General features: G+C 42.3%; 1 protein-coding gene across 15 annotated transcripts in view; it reads right to left on the bottom strand.

The window, feature by feature from the left end:
* The window catches only part of CRACDL (CRACD like), a 66,412-nt gene extending 42,312 nt beyond the window's left edge, over window positions 1-24,100 (bottom strand). Inside the window, exons 1-3 of one of the 15 annotated variants that reach the window (XM_065075770.1) lie at window positions 23,922-24,093; window positions 2,158-2,274; window positions 1,665-1,754 (exon numbers count right to left, since the gene is read on the bottom strand). Coding sequence is in view for 4 of the 15 variants with exons in the window: in XM_065075743.1 (XP_064931815.1) it covers window positions 13,920-13,960 (41 nt within the window). In the remaining 11 variants the exon portion in view is untranslated. Of the gene's footprint in view, window positions 1-1,664; window positions 1,755-1,810; window positions 2,103-2,157; window positions 2,275-2,870; window positions 3,102-12,998; window positions 13,205-13,919; window positions 14,085-23,882 lie in introns of those variants that run through there. The other 14 variants (XM_065075764.1, XM_065075780.1, XM_065075790.1 and 11 more) reach the window with 14 other exon arrangements.
* Between the last annotated feature and the right edge of the window lie 206 nt (window positions 24,101-24,306).

Consider the following 24,306-nt stretch of genomic DNA (forward strand, 5'->3'; position numbering starts at 1 on the left):
TGTCTCTGGTGTAGGTGTAATGGGAAAATATTTAGCCTTTTACATGCAGTTGGCAAATGTACTAGCTCAAGCTCGAGGAAAATCTGACCCTCTCTGCTTAGGGGCCTCCTTCCTTTTAACATTTTTTTCAGACAGTTTAAAAATATTTGTGAATTATGGCAACAGGCAGGGAATGAGATGTCTAGCAGAGCTCCAAGCTCTGACAGAAGAGCATTTACAAGAGGACACTGCAAGGCTTTGTGAACAGAAGAAAGATCAGGGAGTGCTGGACAACTTAATCTCCCAGGTTCCACGCTACCCTCTGAGGGTGCAGCTTTAATAGAACAGCTAGATCCAAGTGATCAAAGAGGTTTCTACTGTTAACTGTCTCCTGAAAGTTATTGACCTTGACGCCGGAACAATTAAATGAAATGTGAAGCACCTCCTCAAACAGGTATTTCTCCTTCTCTGTCCTATATCACCTAAACACACAGTAGTGTGAAGTTACACACATGGGAGAGCCTTTTGTAATAAAGAACATCCTGAGCTGCACAATGATCCTGCTCTGGTATAGATCTTTTTCTTCTTAAGTGGACACACACACTGTGGTTCCTAGGAACGGACATACGAGTTGTCCCATATGTGTGACAGAGACAAAAAACTCGGGATAGCAAATTAGACGTGTACACTTTGAAAAGCAGCCGCTGTATCAGGTATGCAATGTGAGACTCTGGGAATTGTTTTTCTGAATACTAAGTGTGGAAAATATCAATTGAAACGGCACTTAGTCTCTCTAAAGAAATCAACTCCTCAATGCCTTAGAGTCAGCACTCAAATTAAACAGCTTCATATTAGAGATAATTAAAATGTATGGCTTAAAAATAATCCAGTCTTTTCTGTCCCTATTCAGAACCTGCCACTACAGCCTCCTGTGCATAAAACCTACAAACATGCTTGCTGTGAACCTGTCCCAGAGATGTGCAGCCAGATCTTTGGCCCATGTCACTTGGCAGGCCTCTGCTGAAGTTAACTGGAGCTGTGCCAAATCGTATTGCTGAAGACCTGGAGTTTATTGTTTATAGACTTCTGAAAAAGGCAAGCTAAATAGCTTGTGTGCACCTGGAGACATCCATTTCCACATTTGTCAAAATATGAAAACTGTCTTTTCTGTGAGGAGTGGTCCTTCAGAAAACTATCATGCCAGCCCTGTACCAGCACTAGATACAAATATACTCTGGTATAATTCCTACTAACTCTGCTATCTGTGAACAGAGAAGAGAGGCTACAGCACAAAGAAGGTGATATTTTTCCTAATTTTTTTTTTTTAGAATGGTACATCAGTTTAATTTTTACATTTGTCAAAGTGTTTCTACCTGTAATCTATCAAAGGAAAACAAAAAGCAGTAACAGATCCCATTGTGTTACCAGGCAATCATTGCTGGCCTCTGCAAACAATACACAGTTAGAGGGACTTGCTGCTTTCCATTTTGTAAATGTGCTACAAGGAGCCAGTTACAGCGAGAGTGTGGCAACCGGCAACTCTTGATCACTTAAGAATTTTTCATCAACCAATTCTACAATAAATTAACTAGAGAAGTTTAAAGGTTGTTTTCAGCTCTTTATGAACAGACACCACAAGTAACTAGGGAAGACAGTTCATCTTTCCCCTTAACTTTTTTACTTACCGTCCGATGAAACTTTAATAAGTACAAAGGCAGGTCAGTACTCTCACAACTGAATGTTGTGCAGCTGTGTAACCAAGAAATGCATTACACCTGTAGGAAAACAACCTTTAAATCACCTCAGACATAAACTTTCTTCAGCTGCTTACCTGCATATGTTCCTTTTTGCCAGATTCAACGTAACACAAAAGGCTACTGGTGTTTCAAAAGGGATCTGTCACCTCGCCAGACATTTAAGGGAAAGCAAAATCAGCAGAGGTACTTTCAAGTTTGCACGGAGGATTCTGCAAAGTCTCGATCTGGTTCGACTTCAATAGCGCACCCCACGTCTCATCAGTCACCCAGCACCAGGCTGCGCTCTGCCTTCCCAAAGAGTTATTAGCGCTGCCCTGATCCCTTCCCCAAGCGATCCCTGTATCTACAACCGAAGGAGCCGGTCAGAGGAGAAAGCACCAGTATCCCCCAGTTGCTAGGAAACGAGCAGGGAGATCCTGACCTGAATTCTCAGCAGAGACTGATGTTGTTCAGGAAGCTTAGCTGGGTCCTTCCTGGAAAGGCAGGGACGTGTTGAAAAGTTACTCCTGGCTTTGCAAAGGCCACCGTGTGGCACCACCTGGGACAGAGGGACAGCAGCTGAGCTGTTTTTATGACAAAAAGGCACTTGTTGTGTGAAAATGAGAAGTGCACATGCAAAAATGGAGGGTGAATTTTTCGTTCTTCGTGCCACTGAAACTAGAAAGCTTTTAACCTTAAAATAAGATATTTGTATTTCAAACATGGTCATTAGATAAAGTGGAAAAAACCACCCACCACATGCAGAGCCTCAACATCAATAAATGCAATGACAGAATATTAAAGATATAAAAATCCCAGACGTGTATGCTACAAAGCCAAATTCATAACATAGGAAACTGAAGAGAAGGAAATAATGAAAGTTAAGGATGACACAAGAAATCTGCATTTTTTGACCTTTTAAATATTTTAAATTACTGCCATGCCATTGTATTAATTACTCTATTTAGCTTGCAACCATCTCAGCATGCATGTTCTAAAAGATGAAAAGTGAGAGCTGAACTAGACCTGAACAGTTAAAGCATTTCTGGGTCCCTCGGGTGAGGTATATCTGCCCCTTGTTATCCTGTATACTGGAAGGAAATAATGACTCTTCAAATGCAGCACGATGTAAATGTCTCACACAGACCCAATTACCTGAAAAAAAAATGCCTGTTTGCTTTCTACTGCCTCCAATGGACATCCATCCTCTTGGCAAAACCAGCAAGAAAGCGATGCTGCGCACACCACAGGTGGCATGGTTTCTGCAGGATGGAGGGGCCAGCAAGGCCAGGAGGGATGCAGGATGCTCGTGCAGAAATGAGTCCTTTCATTCCAGCTGGATGCTTCCCCATCGCGCCTGGGCATGTTCTCATATGTGAGCTGCTCCCTCCTTGCTCAGGCAGGTGCTGGCAGTCATAGAATCATAGAATAGTTTGTGTTGGAAGGGACCTTCAAAGGTCATCTAGTCCAACCCCCTGCAGTGAGCAGAGACATCTTCAACTAGATCAGGTTGCTCAGAGCCCCGTCCAGCCTGGCCTGGAATGTCTCCAGGGATGGGGCATCTACCACCTCTCTGGGCAACCTGGGCCAGTGTTTCACCACCCTCACTGTAAACAATTTTGTCCTCATGTCCAGCCTGAATCTCCCTTCTTTAGTTTAAAATCATTGCCCCTTGTCCTATCGCAACAGGCCCCGCTAAAAAGTCTCTCCCTATCTTTCTTACAGACCCCTTTTAAGCACTGAAAGGCCACAATAAAGTCTCCTCAGAGCCTTCTCCAGGCTTAACAACTCCAACTCTCTCAGTTCCCAGACAGGAATATCTGCGAGGACCCACAGACCAGACAGGGCAGTAGCTCCAGAACCACCTCTGCTGGGCACACTCTCTGCACGAGAGATCTATAGGGGTACAGCTACTACCCAAACACTACATGGGCAAAAGCTCTTTTAAAAAGGGGTCTCAGGCCCAGGAGGACTGGCCTGTCATGTCTGGAGAAGTCCAGCTATGGCCTTAAAAGGGAATTACTCCTCGACTTACAACAGCTCTTTATCTTTTAAAAACGGAGCAACATTTTAATGGAAAGGAAATGCACGCAAGTGCCGCTGCAGAAATGCAGTTGCAGACCAACTCAGCTATGCAACAGCACACCTAATGCTTAACTCCTGATGCGTGTGGTGTACTCCCCAAAAGGCTCTTCTTTCGTTATAACATACAGCCATAACATACAGTTCAGTGGCCCAATACAGCTGCGTGCAACGCAGGTGCAGGGTCAGACAACAGGCTCTTAGCTAGGCTTGAAATCTCTCCCTCCCCCATAAATATCCATATTTACCCAGGGAATTTACCCAGTCTGTCCCTGCAGCAATCACAACTGCCCACAGATGAGTATTACAGTGCTTCAAGCACATTTCTGAACAAAAGCCAAAGCCCATCACGTTGATAGGAAAATTATAGTTCTTTTGTTCCCTTCTCTTATCTTTGTGCAGAAGTAGGAAGCGCTCAGTGTTAAGTCCTATTCCAAAAGCACTTAAATTTCCAGACAGATAGTTACGGATGTCATGACCCAGGGAGCAGCAAAACTGAATTAGTCCATGTTTTAAAGAGAGTCACAATAAAAATATCTTTATAGATAAGCAAGTGACATTTGGAGGAAAGAAACTGAAAATTTAAGATGTTAAACACATACTAGCTGCTAAAGTAAAGCTGATCATGCAGCAGAATACTGAATGTAAGTCAGAAATCATAGCTCTGTACAGTGCAACTGTATTTTAAGTAGTTCAGGTATTCTGAAAAAATTTTCTTTATGAAAGGCCATTCTAAAGATATTATCATCAGAAGGCAGAATGATGCAGAGAACCTACTCCTAGAAATATTTGTATTTTAGATGGTGATAGATTCATTTTTTACTATAGATTCTTCTTTTGCAAACCAAGTGGTGTGAATGTCACTTCAGGACATTTTTTCCTACAAATTCTTCCAAATGGCCTTAATGTTCAGCAACACAACAAGCTGACACTAAATAACAGAAATCAGAGAAACAGAGAAAGCTTCGCAAAATGAAAGGTGCAGAAAATATACACTTCTAATAACGAGGTCCTTAATAAAGGTAAAGAGAAATTTAAATACACAAGTATGGAAGATTTTGGAAGAAATGGAGAATTACTGAGTCTGAAAGAGGAAAAGGGAAAGACTTTCAGGGGCACGAATTTCAGATGTGAATGAGAAGGAGGAAGATGAGCAAGATACTTCTGGATTTTTCTGTAGGCAGACTGAAGGACATTTACCAGGACTGTCCTGTGGGTAGAAAGCCAAGAAGATACTTGGTGAAGGCAACAGTGCCCCAGGTAGATGCCAGAATCCAGTGACCTCCTGGCCACAGATGAGCAAATAGCTCAGTGATTTGTCACTGACACTCTTGGAAAAGTTGCTAACTGATTTATTTAGGTGTTTTCAAGCATAACCAAAATGCTGTGAAGACTCATGGGAAGTTTTAAACTTCTCCTGTACAGACAAAGGGGTACATGGCGCAGAGTGATAACAGTCAACAAACTAGTGAGAATCAGAAAACAATAGAGCAGTTTTACATAAGAGTGAGCAAAAAGATGTAGATGGGAACAAAGCTGCTGCAAATGCTGATTCAGGGGAGACCCCAAACTGGGCACCTTTCTCTTAACGTTTCTTCTGGTCATGCCTTGAGCAGCAAGAAGAGGTGAGTAGTAAAATGGATCCAGGTGGGGTAAAGAAAAGCCATTCCACAGTGTTAAAAATAACCTGTCACATCTTCCTGTTGTCTAAACTGGCATAACTCCACCAGTTTAATTTTATGCCAGCTTAAGATCTGGCAAAATGCACAGAGTAAGAGGAAGGCAGCAGTTCCCCTTACATGCTTCACTTTGCCTGCAGGCAGGTTTCAGCAAGGCACGCTTCCATTACAGGGGAAGATACTTAATGAAGGATTTAATCTTCCTGAAGAATACGGAAGGACGCTAAAGTACCAAACTCACCAAACACACCTTGCAAGAAAAATATGTTGTTAAAAATTTGCTTTACTCAGCTATGTATTCGTAAAGCCATGTAAAACAGACTGTTCCAAATTGCCTGACTTCCACCACTGAAAGTCAGACGCTGCTGTCCAAATCTCTCGGCAAAGGTATAGTTTTACAGTAATTGAGATAGTACGTAATCCGGTCACATCGTTGCATACATCAGTAATACAGTACTGAGAAGTCTCCCGGTTGTTTGGAGGCAGAAGGAGCCGTGTGAAGCATTGATTCACGCTGATGAATTGTAACCAAGCAACACCGCCAGCATCCCTCCAGCTCATTGTTCCTCTGAGCTGGGGGAACCACAGCAGAACAGCGCTGAAAACCTGCCAAACTCCCGCTTCCCCCGTTTAAGGACACCCATCCCTCTAATGCTACATATAGCAAATACTTCAACCAAAATTTATCAAAACAAACTGCTATCTCCTTCTCAGTAAAAAATACAGTGCCATACCTGAAGGCAGCCAATGAATTTCTGTGTCCACAGCTCTCTTGTAAATAATCTTTACAAAAGAAACAGTTCAAATTTACTTTACACAAAAAGTGCAGGGCAATGAATTATTCATCTGAGCAGAGGGACAGAAATACTGCCTTTTTGTTAGTCTGACTGTTAGATGCTGAGGGAAACTAAAGACAACTTTCTCAGATACAATAACTAATCAGTAGCAACACAGATGAGATGGACAGGAAGTAGATACTTTGAAAAAATGTGTTCGGTGAGAGCTGGCAACCATATTCCACATAAGTGCCTGAAACCGATAGTTAATGCACAAAATATAGCTACTACATCATCATTGACATGAACCTTATTATCAACAGAGGCATTAAAAATGACATTACAATACTGATTTTTTTTTCCTTTTATTGCAGTTAAGTCTGAGTGGTGGGATTATTTGTTCTGTTTAATGCCATGGGCCTGGACAACAAGACCAAAATTCATTGTAAAATGATCCATCATTGCCCTATATGGGAATAAGAGGACAACGTAATCTGTCAACAAAAGTGTCGGTTACCAGAGAACCTGAATTTTGAAGATGTGCCATAGTGCTCCCATTTTACTTAGAAAAAAAGAAAAAGCACATGTATAAGTTAGAAATAAGATACAGAATATACAGAATTGACTTGTTCTTATAATGTAAAAGGCAGGCTAGCAGCTGTGTGCTTTTCTCAGAGTATAGAAAGCCAAAGCACTGACCTGTAAAACAGAAATAGTAATAACATCTGCTAGACTTCTGGGCTCTGAAATCACATTCCCTGAGAGCAAGTTTCCCAAAGAAAGGCTGGGCACTTATGTAAGATACCATTTCCCTTTTCAGTGAATTGTGCTTCTCTCTTGAAACTACTTAAAAGCCTGAGCGCAAAACCACGTACATCTCTCTACTCTGGGAATAAAAGTAGAAGGGCAAAGTAACAAACTGCCATGGCATCGACATAAAACCAGATTTATTGATGTCTTCCAGAATTCGGGATGTATTAAATCACTCTCTTTGCTTACTCCCTTCTCTTCTTTTTCGTCCTTTTCTACAAAGCAGATGTGGTCTTCTCAATCCCACTGTGGGGGATCAAGCAGTCCTGCACTCACTGTTCTATGTGAAGTATCACCAGGATCTCACATGGGCAGAAATGTTGCTACTGCTTAGGCTGTCTCTGCTTGGCAATTCAGGGTCTTTCCTCTAAATGCACAATGCTGCCAAAGGTTTCGACACTCCACAGAACTTCTTACAGGTCAAAGTCTGCTCTCCCATGGCACAAGTTCCCAGCAACTTCTCCTCAGTTGTGAGCAGGTATTTAAAGCAGAACTTGGTCTCATCTTCTTCTTTCCCCTCATACGTTTGCCAGATGGCTTTATTTAATGTCTATTCCCCAGACTAGCTCTTAGATTGATTTTTTCCTCTACATTTGCCATCTGCTGGTCCAAACAGCTAAATGATACACTTGCACTTCAATCTCACAGCATTGATTCATTCTTGCTGTCAACTTGGCATCCAAAACCGTACGGCAGGCAGACCAGCAGGTCTGGGTAAGGCCTCACTCCACCAACAGGAATTTTCTCCTTCTCGTGCCTTTGCAAGCCATCACCACAGGAGCGAAGTTGTACAGGGGAAGAAAGCACAAAGCCAGAGTGAAAGACAAGTATCAAGAGGAACTCAACCATGTTGTCTTGCTGATGGAACATGGCCTGTGTTGTCTAGAAGGAGGATTTGCAGCCCCAGCAGCTGGTGTTGTGTGGCCACACAAAAAGAGAAGACGACATGTTGTGCAATGGCTTACGGCAGAGAATTGCACGTTAGCTTCCAAAATGAACAAATGTTGTGTGGAAAAAAAACCACTTGACTTACATCCTCTCATTAATTTTCCAGGGGCTTTGGGTACCATCTTGCATATCTAGTCCAACCCCCCTGCAATGAGCAGGGACATCTTCAACCAGATCAGGTTGCTCAGAGCCCTGTCCAGCCTGGCCTGGGATGTCTCCAGGGATGGGGCATCGACCACCTCTCTGGGAAACCTGGGACAGTGTTTTACCACCCTCATTACAAAAAATTTCTTCTTCGTGTCTGGCCTGAATCTCTCCTCTTTCAGTTTTAAACCATTACCCCTTGTCTTGTAGTAACAGGCCCTGCTACAAAGCCTGTCCCCAAATGCCTGAGAGCAAGGTGTTAGCGAGCTGCCTGAATGTGCATGTTTTACCCATCTTGCTACTTTAAACTCAGAATTTTTTAGAGATGATTCTGTCTCTTGAAGGTTTGCACGGTTCCGAGCACAATAATTCCTTGTGCTGGCTGAGTCCTTTGAATGCTACAAGAATACAATTAAAGAATAAGAGAAGTAAAAAACTTGGTGCTATTCATACTTGAGAAGATCTTATGTGGTTCTGGACAAATCATAGCCACAGCAACTCTCTCAACAAACACATTTTCAAATCCTCTCGTTATTATTGTTGCTCTCTCTTAAAGGTGTTTTAAAGACAGAAAAAAACCCATTCCTTTCATGAAAAAATACTCATTCCATTTTGAATCTGAATGCCACAAAAGACCAACAATTTATCCAAATAGTCTAAGTGAACAAAAGCTTGAGAATTCCTAGTTCAGTGCTTAAATTTGCATATACACTTGTCTTTTTCTGCTTCTCTTGTGTTTTTGGTGGCTCAGCTGACATTCAAATAGCCTGCCTGCTCCCAGGTTTGCATCACATGGTGAAGCAGGAACAGTGTGAGGTCTGCAGCATCTGCATTTCTTAATGTTTAGGTAAATGCTGACACTACAGACCAGGTCCTACTTTTCCAGAGCTTCCCACCTCAGTTACAAAACTAATAAACCTGTCCCTGTATCCAGTGTCCTTGGTCTCAGCAGCCCTGATTCAATGCCCATTGAGGCCGAAAGAAAGATTCCCTAATTACCCAGTGAGTGCCAAATCAAGCACAATTAGACTCGAGTGCCACTGAAGAAGGTGTATAAATTCTTCTGCAATGCAAATGCCTTCACTACTGAACTGTATTGCTCTGACCCGCCTGCTCCAGAGCTTCGTGTGATCTGACATTTCATACACCACCCAGTGTTGAAGGGAGTGGCGCTGTGAAATGGATTTCTTGAAATTCCCAAGCTGCTTTATGTCTTATACTTCACGTTAGTTGTTCATAAAGAAATGACAATCAGATTTCTGGTTGTCGCCATCATGAATGGAAGGATAAAAATTCACTGCCAAGTTATGAAATGTTACATCTGCTCAAGAAAGCAGAACAAGCAGCCAAAACCTATGTGTCACAGGAATGTGTAAAACGGCACCAGATCAAGCACAAGGCAGGTCTATATTTAAAAGCTGCACTGGTACAGATGTTAGTAGGTGTAGTGAATAAAGGACAGGAAGACTGTACCACCAGTCTGCATATCCATGGTAACCAAGAGAGGATCTCCCGGGGAAAGGAGTGGCAAGATAGGGAACAAAGGAGCTTTATTCTTTTCCCCTTTGCAATAGGGCTAAACAGCTTTCACATTATATAGCGACATTATTTGGTTGGAGCCAAGTTCAGCCCTGGATAACAACAGCAAAAAGGAAAAAGAACAATATGGGTTCATGAGCATCTTCAGTCCACAGAGGGCTTGTCTCACTTGCACTGCGGCCCATGTCTCTGCCTGTTACAGCTGTTTTTCCACCGAGGCTGAAGCTGACACAAACACACCCAGTCACATTAAAGCAAACCTACTATAATACACACAATACAGTATAGTACTCAAGACATACACTGGTCGGTCGGGACATGCAAGCTAAAGAAAGAAACAGTGGCACTCTATGCAGATACCAGTGTGCAGTATTTAGGTACGAAGTACTAGCAGAGCTCATTTCTCTTTGTGTATATAAGTATGCTCTCAATACATTTATGATGGCACAATTGCATCCACTCTAGACAAGGTTTAACAATCTTTACTGTCTTGCAACTAGTCATAAAAGTTCTGTTACTGTCAAAGGACAACAATGAGCTCTTGCATAAGCAATTAAATGACTGGGATCTCCATACACCCACAGTGATACTGGTTTCCTCCCACATGGGCCTAATGCATTACACTAATGACCCAAAGGGCAACCCCTGGAGCTCCTGCTCCCCTCTGTACCTCAAACAACACTCACAGGGCCAACGTCTCTCCCCATTTCCTTCCAGTTATCAGTGGGGCAAGAGGCAGCTCTGTGGCCAACACCAAGCCGAGCCCATGGGGGCCGGCTGCTGGGTACCTACATGCCAAGCTGCCAGGCAAGGAGCCAAACGGAACAAAACAAATAGGCCCTGTTGCTGTATGCAAACCCTGAAGCAGCAGATAAAAGATTATTACAAATACAGCTACTTTTAATAATCTTATTTCCTTATTCTCCCACCCCCTGCCACAAAGTTCATTTTATTCCATTTGTGAGTCTGGCAGCTCTCTGCACATGGTCCACTTCTCTGGCTCATTCATGGTGCAGGTTGTCCCTGGGCTTCACTAGAGGCAAGAAACGGTGACATCAAGAAGAAAATGAGAGAGAAGAAAGCTCATGGCAATAAAGCCTCAACACACTCAAAAAGCCATCTGAACATCAAAACAGGAGCAGAAAAGCTCCTTCCTCTTTTTAAATACACCTTTTGTTTCCATGCGATACTATGCACAGAGTATTTTTTAAAATAGTCTGTTCTAAAATAATTTGGGCATGGTCTTGCCACTAAATATTTTATGATTTGATAATCCTACAGCAGAGCAAACTACTTTCTTAATCTGGTATACATTCTTAAATTCTACGCTGCCTTTAAGAAAATGGGGCTTAAGTACCTTTTATTTCTCCTATGACATATCAGCCCAGGGAAAAGTCATTTTTTCACTGTTTTAGTTGGTTTTGAATGTTGTATGTAAACAGTTTACACCTTCACTTTTAGAGCTACACGAAATCAGCATTGATTTATGCAGCACACAGTGTCTTTATTTCTTGATTACCTTCCCTTCAGGATTTCACTGGAAGCCAGTGATTTTTTTTAAGAAATAACAATGTATTTGTATTAATTTCTTTCATCATATTCAGTTTCTTGTCACTTTGGCAGGTGGTATAACTTCTAGGTCCTGTGAGTGTGAGAGCAAAAGGTTGAATAGCTTGTGACTGAAGTCAACCCCACATACCAGAGGCAGGTTCCAGCTGCACAATGAACCTTGGTTCTGACAATTCAAGTTTGTGCTTTGACTCAGCAAAGTAAATAACACTCTTTTCAAGCAGTCTGCACAAAGCTGTCAGGGCGTTCTCGTTTAACACACGGCACATTATCAGACATTACGCATCCAACACAATTAATTAAAACATTTAAAACTGGAGTGTTTTCCCCTGGTATTTGACAATCTGCTTTTCCTGAGCAAAGTGGCTGATAGTGTAATATGAAATGCCAGGAAGAGTAGTTAAAATTTGAAGTTCATTTTTATTAAGAAGCTTTTCATGTAAGTAATCCACCTGCATTCACCTGTCGCAGCAGCTCTCTCTCACCTACACTAGGCAAATGGCTTTTGTTTCCTTACCCTAACCTGTTACAGCAGATATTGTCTCCAGATCAATGTACAGATCTGTTGTGGAATACAATATTGTATTGAAACTGCAGCTAACTCTTGGGCTGAGCTAAGACGAGCTCTCAGGTTTAGTCCAAATTTGATAACAAAGTAAACAGTGTTAGGATGATGCTGAGTGCTACTGTAAATTCCAGCCTAAAGGCTTTATATTATGAAGATAAAACTGACAAAATGTAGTGTGGTACGAAAAACAATGAAACACTTTTTAGTGGAATTTGCAAGTTTGTTTTGTGGAGACAGAGCCAGGAAGCCCCTGCTGGAGGCTCCTACCATCATCATTCATAGATCCAGAGTCCCCATAAGTCCAACAGGAATGTTCATACTGAGATGTACCTATTTGCACACATGAGCCTCTTTTATAACCCAAACTATTGTTGTGATTGAGCTACAGCGTGTGGCTTTCATTCAGAATAAGACTGTGAAGCAGCTGAGCTGGTTATTAAACCAGATAGTTGAAGTAATGTGAATAAAAATTACAGAATTAGACTTAAAGGTTAGAGTGTAATTTCCAGTAAACCCATTGATTTATTTCACTTTAACTAAGAAACCTGCTACATCAGATTCACTGCAAGAGTTGCTGAGAAAATTTTTGCAAAGTTTCAGGAAAGCCAACTGAAAATCTTTTGTGTACATGACAAACAATTTACAGTGCTCTCTGCTCACAGAGTCGTTTGGCATCAGATTCACAGGGCCAGCTTTTACTGGAAAATCCTCTCACCATGAGAAAGATTGTGGCAACAACCTCTTTACTCTAGAGCAGATAGCATTTTCTTAAAGCTCTCCACCAGAGTCCAAATATAAACCCTGATATGCTTTGTGCTAACAGTGCTGAGTTACACAAGAGATGGTAATCAGCTGAAAGAGCATAATCTTGTCAAAACAACAGGTCAGACAGCATTATCCTTCCATATACTGCAGACTTTCTGCAAATGTCACAGAGGACCGTTTACTTGGTTCAGATATCTCTGAAATGGACCAACCTTCAGTCCCATAAATACTTTGAACTTTGCTTGTTCAAGGGTTGAGGACCACTTGGGGATCCTGAAATATCAGATATACAACATTAAATTATTATGTATCCATTATTTCAACTTGTTTCTATGAAATAATTATCTTCCACCATTAAATTTCAGAGTAAAAAACAACTGGGGAAATAAATAACCCAAGTTACCTTTGTGATTTAACCATTACTGAAGCAATGGCTGTAATTCAGAGTAAGTGTAAAATGCAACAGAGCTTCTTTATTCAAGAAGATCATGAAAACCACAGAACCATCGTCTATAGATGCATGGCAAGTCCAAAGAAGCAACTGATACTATGGGCCAAAGGAGATGTCCCTTAAGATTACTATCACAAATGCAGATGTTTGTACGGCAGAGATGTTTCTGTAGGAAAGAAAGAAAAGAAGAAGAAACTCTGTAGAAAAAACAATACAAGAAAGGTAACAGAAAGCCTAAGAGAGAGACAGAATAGTCATTGGGAAAACTTCCCTGAAAAGGCCTAATAACAGAGCAACACTGGTGCAACAAAGTCAGGAGTGATGCTCCAAAAAGTCTCTCTCATTTTGGTTGAATTCTAATTCATCCATGGAATCAAAGTTGGTTGTTTTTTGTTTTTATCAGGATTAGATGTGGCTTCATCACCAGAAATTAACATTAACTAAAACTTATCAAAAATTGCCTGGTTTTGGCCTAAGTTTTGACAGCCTGCACTCGAATCCAAGGTCTCAGCCCCAATTCTAACCTTGCAGCTGTTCCACATTCTGTCCTGCCTAAGTATTTGTACATGCTACTCTGTGTTCTCAAACACCTGCACAAAAGTGGAAGAAGCAGCAGATCCACTCTCAGGTGAGTTTTGTTGATTTCTTTCACAGCTGTGGTCAGAATTATTAATGGAAAACCTGTCAGGAGAAGCTGCTGAGCCTGTTCAACCAAGAGGCCACAGAGAGGAGGACAGCTATTGCACCACACGGACCAGTGGGACCCAACACTCGCAGAAGCTGTGCTAGAAGGTTCCCTCTCCCATGCTGAGCTCCATCAGCCTTTCACAGGAGCCAGTAACACTCCTCACTATATTCTGCAGCCCAGCTTACCTTATGTTACCTTCACACCATAACAGCACTCCTTTGGACATGCGGACCTGTGAAATTTTGCCCAGCAGATAGAAAAGCAGATTTCCTGAAGTCCCTTAGGCTTCTCAGCTGAATGCAGTACGTGCCACAGCCTCCCAAAACTAATGAGTTGTTTCGGAGAAACACGAAACTTATGAGGAGAACGTGTCAATTCATTCACAATATATGCTCCTTTACAAATGCCTAACACAGATTGGAACTGACATTTAAGATGACCCACACCCTATATAAGCCTTGCAAAAACTGCCTAGTTATTCACTTTTCCAGCTTGGCAAACTAAGCCTCCATACTCAGTGTCATGCTAAAACATTTGTTAAAATAATTTTTGGCTTCCTTCCACTCCAAACGAATTCATCAGGCAGACATTTCAACTCATTTTTGACTTAAGCAAGCAGAAGTAGGGAGGTAGAAAAGTAAAGGTATAAAAGCCTTCATTAGCTAGAATATTATATATATATTTTTTTTACATTTTTTTCTTCCACATAAGGATAATGGAAGGTTTTGGCTATTTTTGAGGTCACTGTCTCCAATTAAGAATAATACATGAGCTTTAAACAAATCAGACAACCGTGGAACAATTTTAATCCCTGAATGAATAAATCCCTTGAGGGACCTGGCTGCAGAGAAATCAATGGGCAATTCTATTAAGCCTTAACGGCAAATAAGGCACAATCTGGCTTCTACAATAAACCTCAAAGCCACAGATTCTGTCATAAGAATTCATCAGATTTGTGTGATCAGTCATCAGTGTGCAGAGCCCGATTATACGCAGAATGTCTTCTGCTTACAGCAGCTGTTGGAACAGCGTTGCACTAGATCATCTTTGGGTTAGGGGCTACAGTTTTACGTGAAAAAATAAGACAGTAATAAGCCTTAACTGAGTGAATATTCATTTGTTCCGGGGAACTCCCACCCTTATCAGCACCCTGCTGCTCCCTGACCTTACCTCTAGCTCAGAAGTGCTAACAGAACTGTCAGCTGTGACTGCAAACAGCTCAGCGTTTGCTCCCACAGCCTTTCACAGCAACATCTAAATGACCTCTCCTGCCCTACAGACTGGAAGTGCTCTCTCTAACTGTAGGATCAAACACAAATCATTCATACCAAGTTACAAAAATACACCGCGAGCTGGCACAGAAAATAGAACTGTGCTTAAAAAAAAAAAAAAAAAAAAAATCAAAACAGAAGAGGCAACTTCCCCTCCCCTTCAATATACCTAAACCCTCACCTACTGACATCTCTCAGGGTAAGGACACAATCACATCGCTTGGTATGGTTGACACAGCCTAGCCCATATATGGGGGTCTCTGCGGCGTGCCTCGGGCTGTATCTGTCCAGTAAACGAGATGCTCCCAGAACAGTTTTGTTGCACCAGAGCCAATGGTTTGAAACCACACTGCTGAACTTGGTTGGTCCTCAGAAGAGGCCAACTACATCCATGCTGCTTGTTGAAAACCATCAGCAGCTCATCTAAGCACAGTCATGAGCGAGGCTGTTCTGACAACCCCAGGGATCAGAGAGGTGATCAGTGACAGCCTGACCCAGGAACATTCTCTGCACTGTTCAGTGGTACAAGTGCACCTTCTCTGCCCGGCTACCCAAACTGTTCAGATTGGGGGCATGCCCAAGGTGTGTGACAGCTGCCTCCTGGCTTACAGAACCCAATTGCCTTTCCTTGAAACCAAGGCATGTGAACAAGAGGAGAGGGTAAAAAAAGACACACAGAGCTACCACCCAGACAGAGCTACGATATGGACATGGCACACACGGTGCTCAGAAGTTCAGAAGTACTCGCTCCAAGCATCCACTCTTTAGATCTATAGTTCTAGAGGGCCAAGTTTTGAGAGCTATTAAATGCACAAAAATAGAGATGGGAGCCATCACCTCTTGCAATGAATAGGAATCATGAGCTGGTAAGATGTACAGCGGGATTTTCAGGTTAGGTGCCTCAATCCTATTGCAGTTGACTGGAATTGTATCCCTCTGTGTAAGAGAGATGCCTCTGTTATCCCTTGGCACCCAAGCACAATGTCTCTAATCCATTTAGCTGGCTTATGAAAGTAAGAAATATGGAAGCAATACTGCAAGCAAGTGTTTTCTTCCTTCTCCAGGGTAAATAAAAAAATATCACCTGCATATTTCAGTTTTGAGATCTTGCTTCAAGTCTATCTCTGAGCAAATAAATGGAAGTCCCATGGAAGCTTCTGAGGTAAATTCCAACACTGCCTAGTAGCATGAGACACAACACAGGCAGAAAAAGTTAAGTAGTTCAATTCACGCTGGTTTGGCATTCTGTTAAAGGGTTTTTGTGCAAGTAATTAAAAAGGGGAGCCTGAAGTCATTAGAAAGAACAAATTATTTTCAAAGTGACATGTTACTTTTCCCCAGCATCCTTTTACTGATACATGCTATCCAGAACTCTGCAGTTTGCACAATCAATTTAAAACATCAATATGGAGCTATCACAATACTTTAAAAAACTAAACTAGTAAAGAACCACAGAACTCTCCATCAGTCCGTTCAGCAGCAATTAGATAAGCTGGCTTTACAGTCTGTACCATACTTTCTTCCTGCTTTGATCACACTTATAGAAAGATGTGGAAAAGAGCTAGGCTGTAATATTAAAAAAAAAAAGAAAAAAAAATCACACAAAATCACACACATTGTCTACCATAGCTCCCATTATTTTGAATCAAATAACCTTTGAATTAAGTACATATTCGAATGAACTGGACGGTATCTTCTTATGAAGCAGGTTGATGAGGAACAAGAAACCCGTGGACCAGATACAGTCTATGACTTTACCTTGATAATTTGGGGCTGAGTGATTTGGTGGGGATGCATCTGGACAAGGAAGAAAGTGAATTTGTGCCCTGTCAAATGGGTCTGACAGTTCTCCCTGGGCTGTGGAAAAAAATATTCTCATTTCTGCTCTAAAGCAATTAGCACACTAGGAGAAAATGATGACACACTGACACAAGGTAATACACCACATTAACTATCCCCATAAACCTTAACAGTAAGTAGGAGGGACAGAAATAAAAAATGTTATACTCCTTACTGTAACAAGAGCTGTCTTTTTCAAAAATAAGTTGGATGCATTCATGCTCGGAAGCTAAATTTAAGATATCTGAAATAGGCTCCATTTTCATAAACTGTTGAGCACTCCTCTCTGAGAAAAAAAAACAAAAAACATCAGAGCCTATCTACCTTCAGTCTCCCAAAGACACCAGTCCCTTAAGGTAATTCAGAATACTTAACACACTAACTTGTCTTTCTTTAAAATCTCCCTTTCAAAATCCTGGGAAAACACTGATGACGAGGATGGCATTTACTTTTTCATGCTTAGATTACGTGCCAGCGTAGCAAAATGCAGCTACCACTGCTGGCCTGAATGGACCACGCAAGACACCAAGCAGGAGGATCTATCTGTCTCTGCATGTCTGCATGTTCATCAATGCTTACAAAACTGAGGACACACAGATCTAAGAGACTGACCTATTTTAACTGCTTGCTTAACCGGTGACCAACCCAAACAAGTTTCTCACCTGCTCTTTTTGATTCATGCTCTCTTGTATACTTGTTCAGGACATGCTGTTGAAGGAACTAAGGACTGATCTCTGGTTAAAGACATCAAGTAAACTCTATTTTATTATGATGCTGCCACCTATAGACTTTCTGAATAACACACTACCCCTGCACAGTTTTGATTTTTATTTAAATGTCTAAACATTACGTTGTTTATCCTTGGATAAAACCCTCAACGCCCCCCCACCCCCTCCCAAAGAGAAATGTAAATAAAAGGTTTGGGTGAACATTGTTTTTGTCATCTTTCCACCGTGATTCCCAGCCCAGTTTTTTTCCCCGGTTTTGCCTGTTCTGATGTGCCCTGATGAAGACTTTGCCGTCAACAGCTCTAGGGGAGCAGACAATTCCAAGGTGAACGCTTACCCAATTAGCACCAGCGGTTCCTTCCGAACAACAGAGAGCATGCTGGAGCACACCACACAGCCCGCCTGCAGGGCAGAAGACAGGGATGGAAACCAAATATAAAGTTCCTCTGAGGCCAAACAGAGAATTCTCACATGCTATTCCTATGTATACTTCATTCGTGCTCTACACAAAGTTGTGTAAATTTGGAATTGCCCTGTTTTGGAGCCTTAAGAGCAGAGACCTAAACCATGTGGATATTTTGCACAGCATTCTAAGCCACGAAACTGTCAATTGAGTGGTGATGATGCCACATGATACCAACTCAGACAGCTTGTAGCTACAGAAATGAGCAGTTCATTCTTCTTCCAGGAGTGGAAGTGGTTAGAAGGACAGACAACTTGTTTGTCCATCCTTAATCTCTTATTTGTCCAGACACCTTTGTCTCTCTAGCACATTTCCATGGTCAGCTGAAGCAGTGCAGCCCTTGCTTCTGCTCAGACCCCTCATACGTTGCAAAAACCTTAGCGATGCTGATTCCAGTATTAAGAAAAGAATGTAACAACTGTAAGATTTCAGGAGTTACTAATTTTGATGGCACACAGTGCCCTTTTATCTACACATCTGAGTTTTCTTTAAGCTCCACGTTACACTGTATTTATAGGTTCTTTCTTTAGTTCTGCAATATTTTCCATTTTAGGAAGGAAAGACATTTAACCAAGTGTAGAATCAAACAAATCCCATGATTCTAAAATACAGGCAGCTGATAGCATTGTATTAGACAATGAGCTAGAAGATGAAACCGTTCCTTTGTTATTCTATTTTTCTTTAAATAGCAGAGTTGCCAAAGCTGATGTGACAAAAGAAGAATGACATGGAGAAAGAGAAACTGCATAATCTTCTCATCTCACTTATCACTTTCAGATACAAGAAGGTAAAACTGCAACTTGTCTCTCCTGCCCAGTATCTTCATGTGCTACAGACAAAGAAACAAAGTACACTGAGATTTTAGCTTTTCTGGGATGCAACATGAAACAATGCCATCCAAAATAAATTGACTTTAAAAAAGTAAATAAAAAGAAAACAAAACAAACAAACAAACACTTCTGCTGTTTAAAAAAGCAGAGGTATTGTGTCTTTTTATCCATAGAATATAATAAACCATTTATGGAGACTGAAGCTTAGCAGTGTGAACTGAAGCATTTTTTATAACTCTGTGTACTCTCAAGAGTGTCTCCCTTGTAAATTCAGGTTTGCACTTCATACCTAAAATCATAAGTTTATCCATAAAAGAAAAAGCTGAACTTCAGTACAGTCAAGATATTGTCCTTGCAGGATTCTTTTTAAAGCTGCTTCTGTCTTAGCTTAGCAACAGACTTTATCAGAAAACCAGCTGGTAGAGGGCACCCCCAAAACTACATACCGCCTTGTACACACGTGGGTTTCCCATATGCCCGGGGCTGACTGACAAAATCTGCTCTGAAGCAGCTGAGAGCACAGAGAGACATGGGCCTAAGAATTCTGAGAAACGAAACGTACTGGAAGAAATTCAAAGAAATCAGTGTCCTGTTTCATCTCACTCTCTTTGAACATCAACACACAGGTTAAAAACTGGTTGCCCGTAGTAAGTACTCTGGTAATTACACTTCACTCGACTCTTCCAAGGTCATGGAAAGTCAATGGTGACAAACTGCTAAAAATTCCCACTTTCTCTCTTATGCCTGTTTTGACGCTTATTTCTTCAAGTCAACAAGTTAATTTTCCTCTTGAATTATTCCAAAATCTGTCAGAATTTAAGGAACCACCAATGCATACGGTGAAACTTGCTCCCATTTCAAACATGCTCGTTCTACAAAGGCAGATACACCATCTGCTGTTTAAAGGGCTCTAACACAGTTTTCTGCTAGTTAAATTCCCACAAACGCTACCCAATAAGCTGCTACTGCCAAGAGGAACTTTGTTGGCTTCAGCTTTGTAGGCTACACAGAGTACAGCCACCAGGAGCACTGGGACTTGCAAGAGGTATGAACACAATAAAACATTACACTTGAAATCCAGACAATGATTATTTAAGTCTCAGCTTCATTGAAAACATCACTGCTGATTGTTTTTGCAGAAACCTTACTGACATATTTATGCTATACACCCAGACTGCTGTCAGCATTTTCTCGAGTGCTGACAGACCCAATTGCTTCCTTTTGAACTGCCAAAATTTTTAGTTTCACCTTGTTAAAACGCATAAAACAGATGTAGGCATTTTACACTCAAAATTCTACAACACAAAATGTTTTACACTTTATAGACATCAAAAATTAAAGTACTCCAGAATTACTGTACTGATTCCATCGTTCATTTTTATATTTAATGTTAAAACCTTTTATTTTAAATGTATTTCACAGCAGCCAAAGACCCCCTTGCCTCTTACATTGTACTTTAGGAAGAATCCACATCACCTACCTGGAAAATGTTAACCTGACACTGAATTACAAAGATCTTTCCATTAACAGCTTGATGAGATCACACGCATTTAACGAGCATACCTTAGCTTAGCTGTCTTCACGTGGGGTGATGGAGTGATTAAGATTGCAGCACTACCCTGAGAAGGCTCTGGGGAGTACAAGGAGGGACTTGTGCCAGTATTGGCTGACTCTAAACCATAAACTTAGACGACCTGACCTTATCAAACCCGCAGCTGAAGGATGAAGAAACACAATTTTGAGGGAGTTCTGTGGACTTCGGGATGAATAGTAGTCCACTTAAATGCTTTGGTACAGATAAAGCCATCATCCTTAAGGGACAATTTTGTCCATTAATGGATATTTCATTATAACAAAATGGGTAACTAAATGGTGTCCTACCTTGACCTTTTTGCATAGTCTCTCTTTTCACTTTAACAATACAGGACCATAAATCTCTCAGTAAGAGAAGACTGCATATTTAATACCTTGGACATATTACATTTTAGTGGTATATGACTGAATTTCCATCTCTCCTGTGGTTCTTAACTCTCAGAGTATGCAAAGCTGGGAAACGAAGTAGATTTTCTACATGAGTGTTAAATGTTACAATCCTGGTATGTACAGCCTTAGTTCTGCTGTCTCCCAACAAAGACTTCCATGTCAAATGGATGTCCTTTAGTATTTTGGACTGATACAAACCAGACACATTCAGTTCATAAGCACCCACAGTCCCAGAAATGCACTTCTAGGTATCTGAAATCATAAAGATAAATGAATTGTGCATAGCTGTATATATACTACATTTAATGAGCCAAACCCAATGCTTGCTATTAAGAAGTGAGACTTCAGAGGACAAGATAACTGATGTGCTCCAGCTGTTCAGGGCACTGGACAAGAGATCTGTGACACTAGTAAAAACAAACTTAGGAAACACCCTCACTTTGTGCACAGCAAGTGCTCCAAAGAGTCCCTCTCCACAGCATGGTTTGGTTACAGTGTCCCAGTCAGAGACTGGTTTTGCTGGCAACATGCACCTGAAACCAGGTGTGGAATGGCTGGATGCTCTACGAGGTGATGGCCATTTATCACATCTTCGCAAAAACACAGGGAGAACTTGTGTCTGTGTCATTAGACATCAGTGATTTCACTTCAGTCCTGCTGAATCTGAAATGTAGCTTTGCCACTGCAATAAATATTTGCCAGAGACATTTCCATAATTTAACCATATTTTCAGTTCCTCAGTAAGAGTCCAGTGCCAATCCCTGCTATTAATATTACAGAGATCTTTCTTTTCTCCTCTTTGGTACTCTTCCATCCTGATTATAAATACTGAATCTGCCAGCCAGGTGACTTAAAGCTGCAAATGTCCTGCACAAAGGGACAGCAGAGGATGTCAGTACCGCTCCAGGCCACATGTGAGCAGAGCCCTTTTCTCTGCAGAGCTCAGTGGCAGGAAGAAGGCACTCCTGTTCCTACCCACTACCTTAGAAGCAACACCGCCGCAGCCACTACTGCACAGGTTACATTTGTTTTTTTTCAATAAAAGAATCAGACTTTACATATCCATGAGTATACTTGACGCTAAAGAAAACATTTTTAATTAAAACCACATTAGAAGTAAAGTTCACAAGGTCATGGTGAAAGCAAAGAAACAAGATCTTCTGCTGTCTGTAAACTCTGACATCTGTACATAAACAAATTAATTACCTGTCACTACAACCACAGAAGTCCCCACTTCATCACTGGATCAAGCTAAATGCACCTGCTCCCTTTCCTTTAATGACAAGCCAACTCCTACCATGAAACTGCCTTCTTTCAATGATTAAAGAGCTACAAGGCAAGCACCAGTAATGATGTTACATTTTTTCCTTCTGTAATCTAATCTTTGCCCTGTAGAAACTGCTGATGAGAGCTCACTTCCACTTAAAATTTACGTAAAAACAACCCATATCATGTTACATGGAAAAGGACTGGTGCCTCGGTGTTTATTGGCACAGTGATAGGAGGAATGAGAAATTATTCCGATGTGAAAATTATATACAGCCTGTACTGGTATCAAACAGGCTTTGATGCACCGTTACTATTTTGGGTGGCTAATGATACATGAGTGATAAAGCAAATGAACTTTTAAATGATGATAAATACAGGAGAATATACAGCACTCAGTAGAGAACACCACGTCCAACTGAAGAAAGATTTATGGGAGCTAATTATGGTGTGTTAGATTTACAATGGAAAAAATAGGAGAAGAAGAAAAACTGCTAGAAGATCTTATGTGTGTCAACCCAGAATAACAATTTACTTTCAAGCAAAGGATGTAATGTATATTCCACTGCACACATCTAGCTGATATTTATATTGCTTTAGTAAATATATGTATAGAAAGCCAAAGACATGCACGACTATATGCAAATTAAATACAATTAAACTAGCTATAGAAAAAAGTAGGTTTTTAACTAGCATGAAAATATGCAAATAATTAGTGCATGTATTGATATTAAATATATGGGGGGTTCAGTTAATTGTATTGCAAAACTGGTAGGATGATGTCTTCACAACTAAAATAAATTTCATTGCACCCTTAAAGCTTTCTCAGTTGAAGAAATTCCCACACAGTGACCTCAGACCTATCAGTGACAATTAAAATTCAATACACTATCTATACAATTGCCAGTAAAGTTTGTCAATAGAAGTTAATATAATAAAGAGAAAAACTGACTTGTGATATTTCATGTCTCGTGTTCAAAAATACATGAAAGAGGGAAAGAAGTCACAGCGCTTAAGTACAATTTCAGGCCATGAGATCAGTCATTGTTTTAGGAGATGTTTGGGGAACCAGGGAGGGAACGGCATGGCCTTTCAGGGCAAGAAAACACACCCGCAAGCTACACTCGGCCTTCCTGAGAGGCTCTGAGCTGGTGGGAGCACAACCCTGTTCACCTCCAGCGGATTCACATGTGGGATAGACCTCGAAGCCCCGACAGCGAAGGAGCCTTTTGCGTACATAGAAACCAGCGCCGGTGTCTTCCCTCTCTGTGCCTTCGACCCCTCAACGAAACGCCTCTTTTGACTCAGATTAAGTGCTTCCCTTCACTACACCCTTTGAAACACAGGTTCGGGAGCACACAACGGGAAACACAGCACTTCCCCGCCGGCTTGGCAGGCGGGCACAGTGCCGGGGGCCGCCTTCCCGTCCCCGACGGCTGCGCCCCGACGCCGCCGATCGGCAAGAGGGTGTCGGCGTGCGGGGCTGCCCTCGCCCCTCTGCGCCGGCCCCGGCGGGCGGAGGCGGGCGGCGAAACCCCGGTGGATGGGGCTGAGGGGAAGGGGACTCCCGGCGGCCGGGCTGCGGCGGGGAGCGGGCTGAAGGGCGAGCCCCGCGGCTCTGCCTCCTCACGCTTCCACCAGCCACCCAGCCGGCAGGGAGGCTGCCCCCGCAGCGTCCATCTTTGGGCACCTGCCGCCGCTTCCTGGCAGGTTTCCTCGCCCGCTGCCGGTAAGACGGGGGGTGTTAACTCCGCGGAGAGTTACTTACAGGCTGCCGGCGGCAGGGCTCCGCGCTGCCGTCACTCACCTGCGGCCCGTAGGAGCAGCAAGGCGGCAGCCCTCCGGTGAGCCCTCCCTGCCGGCGGCACCCGGGAGGCGACGGGGAGTGAGTCAAGCGGGCACCGGCCCATCCGAGCGCACGGCACCAGAGCCGCTGACCTGCAGGCACCTGCCCGCGGCTCTGCCTCACTCCTCCCCGCCCGGCCCGGCAGCCACCTGCGGCGTAAGACCCGCCCGCAGCCTCGGGGCCAAGGGCGAGGCGAGGCCGCAGCGCTGCCCGCGGGGTGCGGAGCTGAGGGAAAGGGCAGGACGGGCAGGGCAGCCCCGGCTGCCACCTCGGGTCCGCCTTGGAAGGATGTTTGACTGCAGCTGCTCCCTGAGGGACATGGGGCTGAGGAGAAGAGAGCAGACCA

Source organism: Columba livia, chromosome 1 (assembly GCF_036013475.1).
Source record: "Columba livia isolate bColLiv1 breed racing homer chromosome 1, bColLiv1.pat.W.v2, whole genome shotgun sequence".
Lineage (NCBI taxonomy): Eukaryota > Metazoa > Chordata > Aves > Columbiformes > Columbidae > Columba > Columba livia.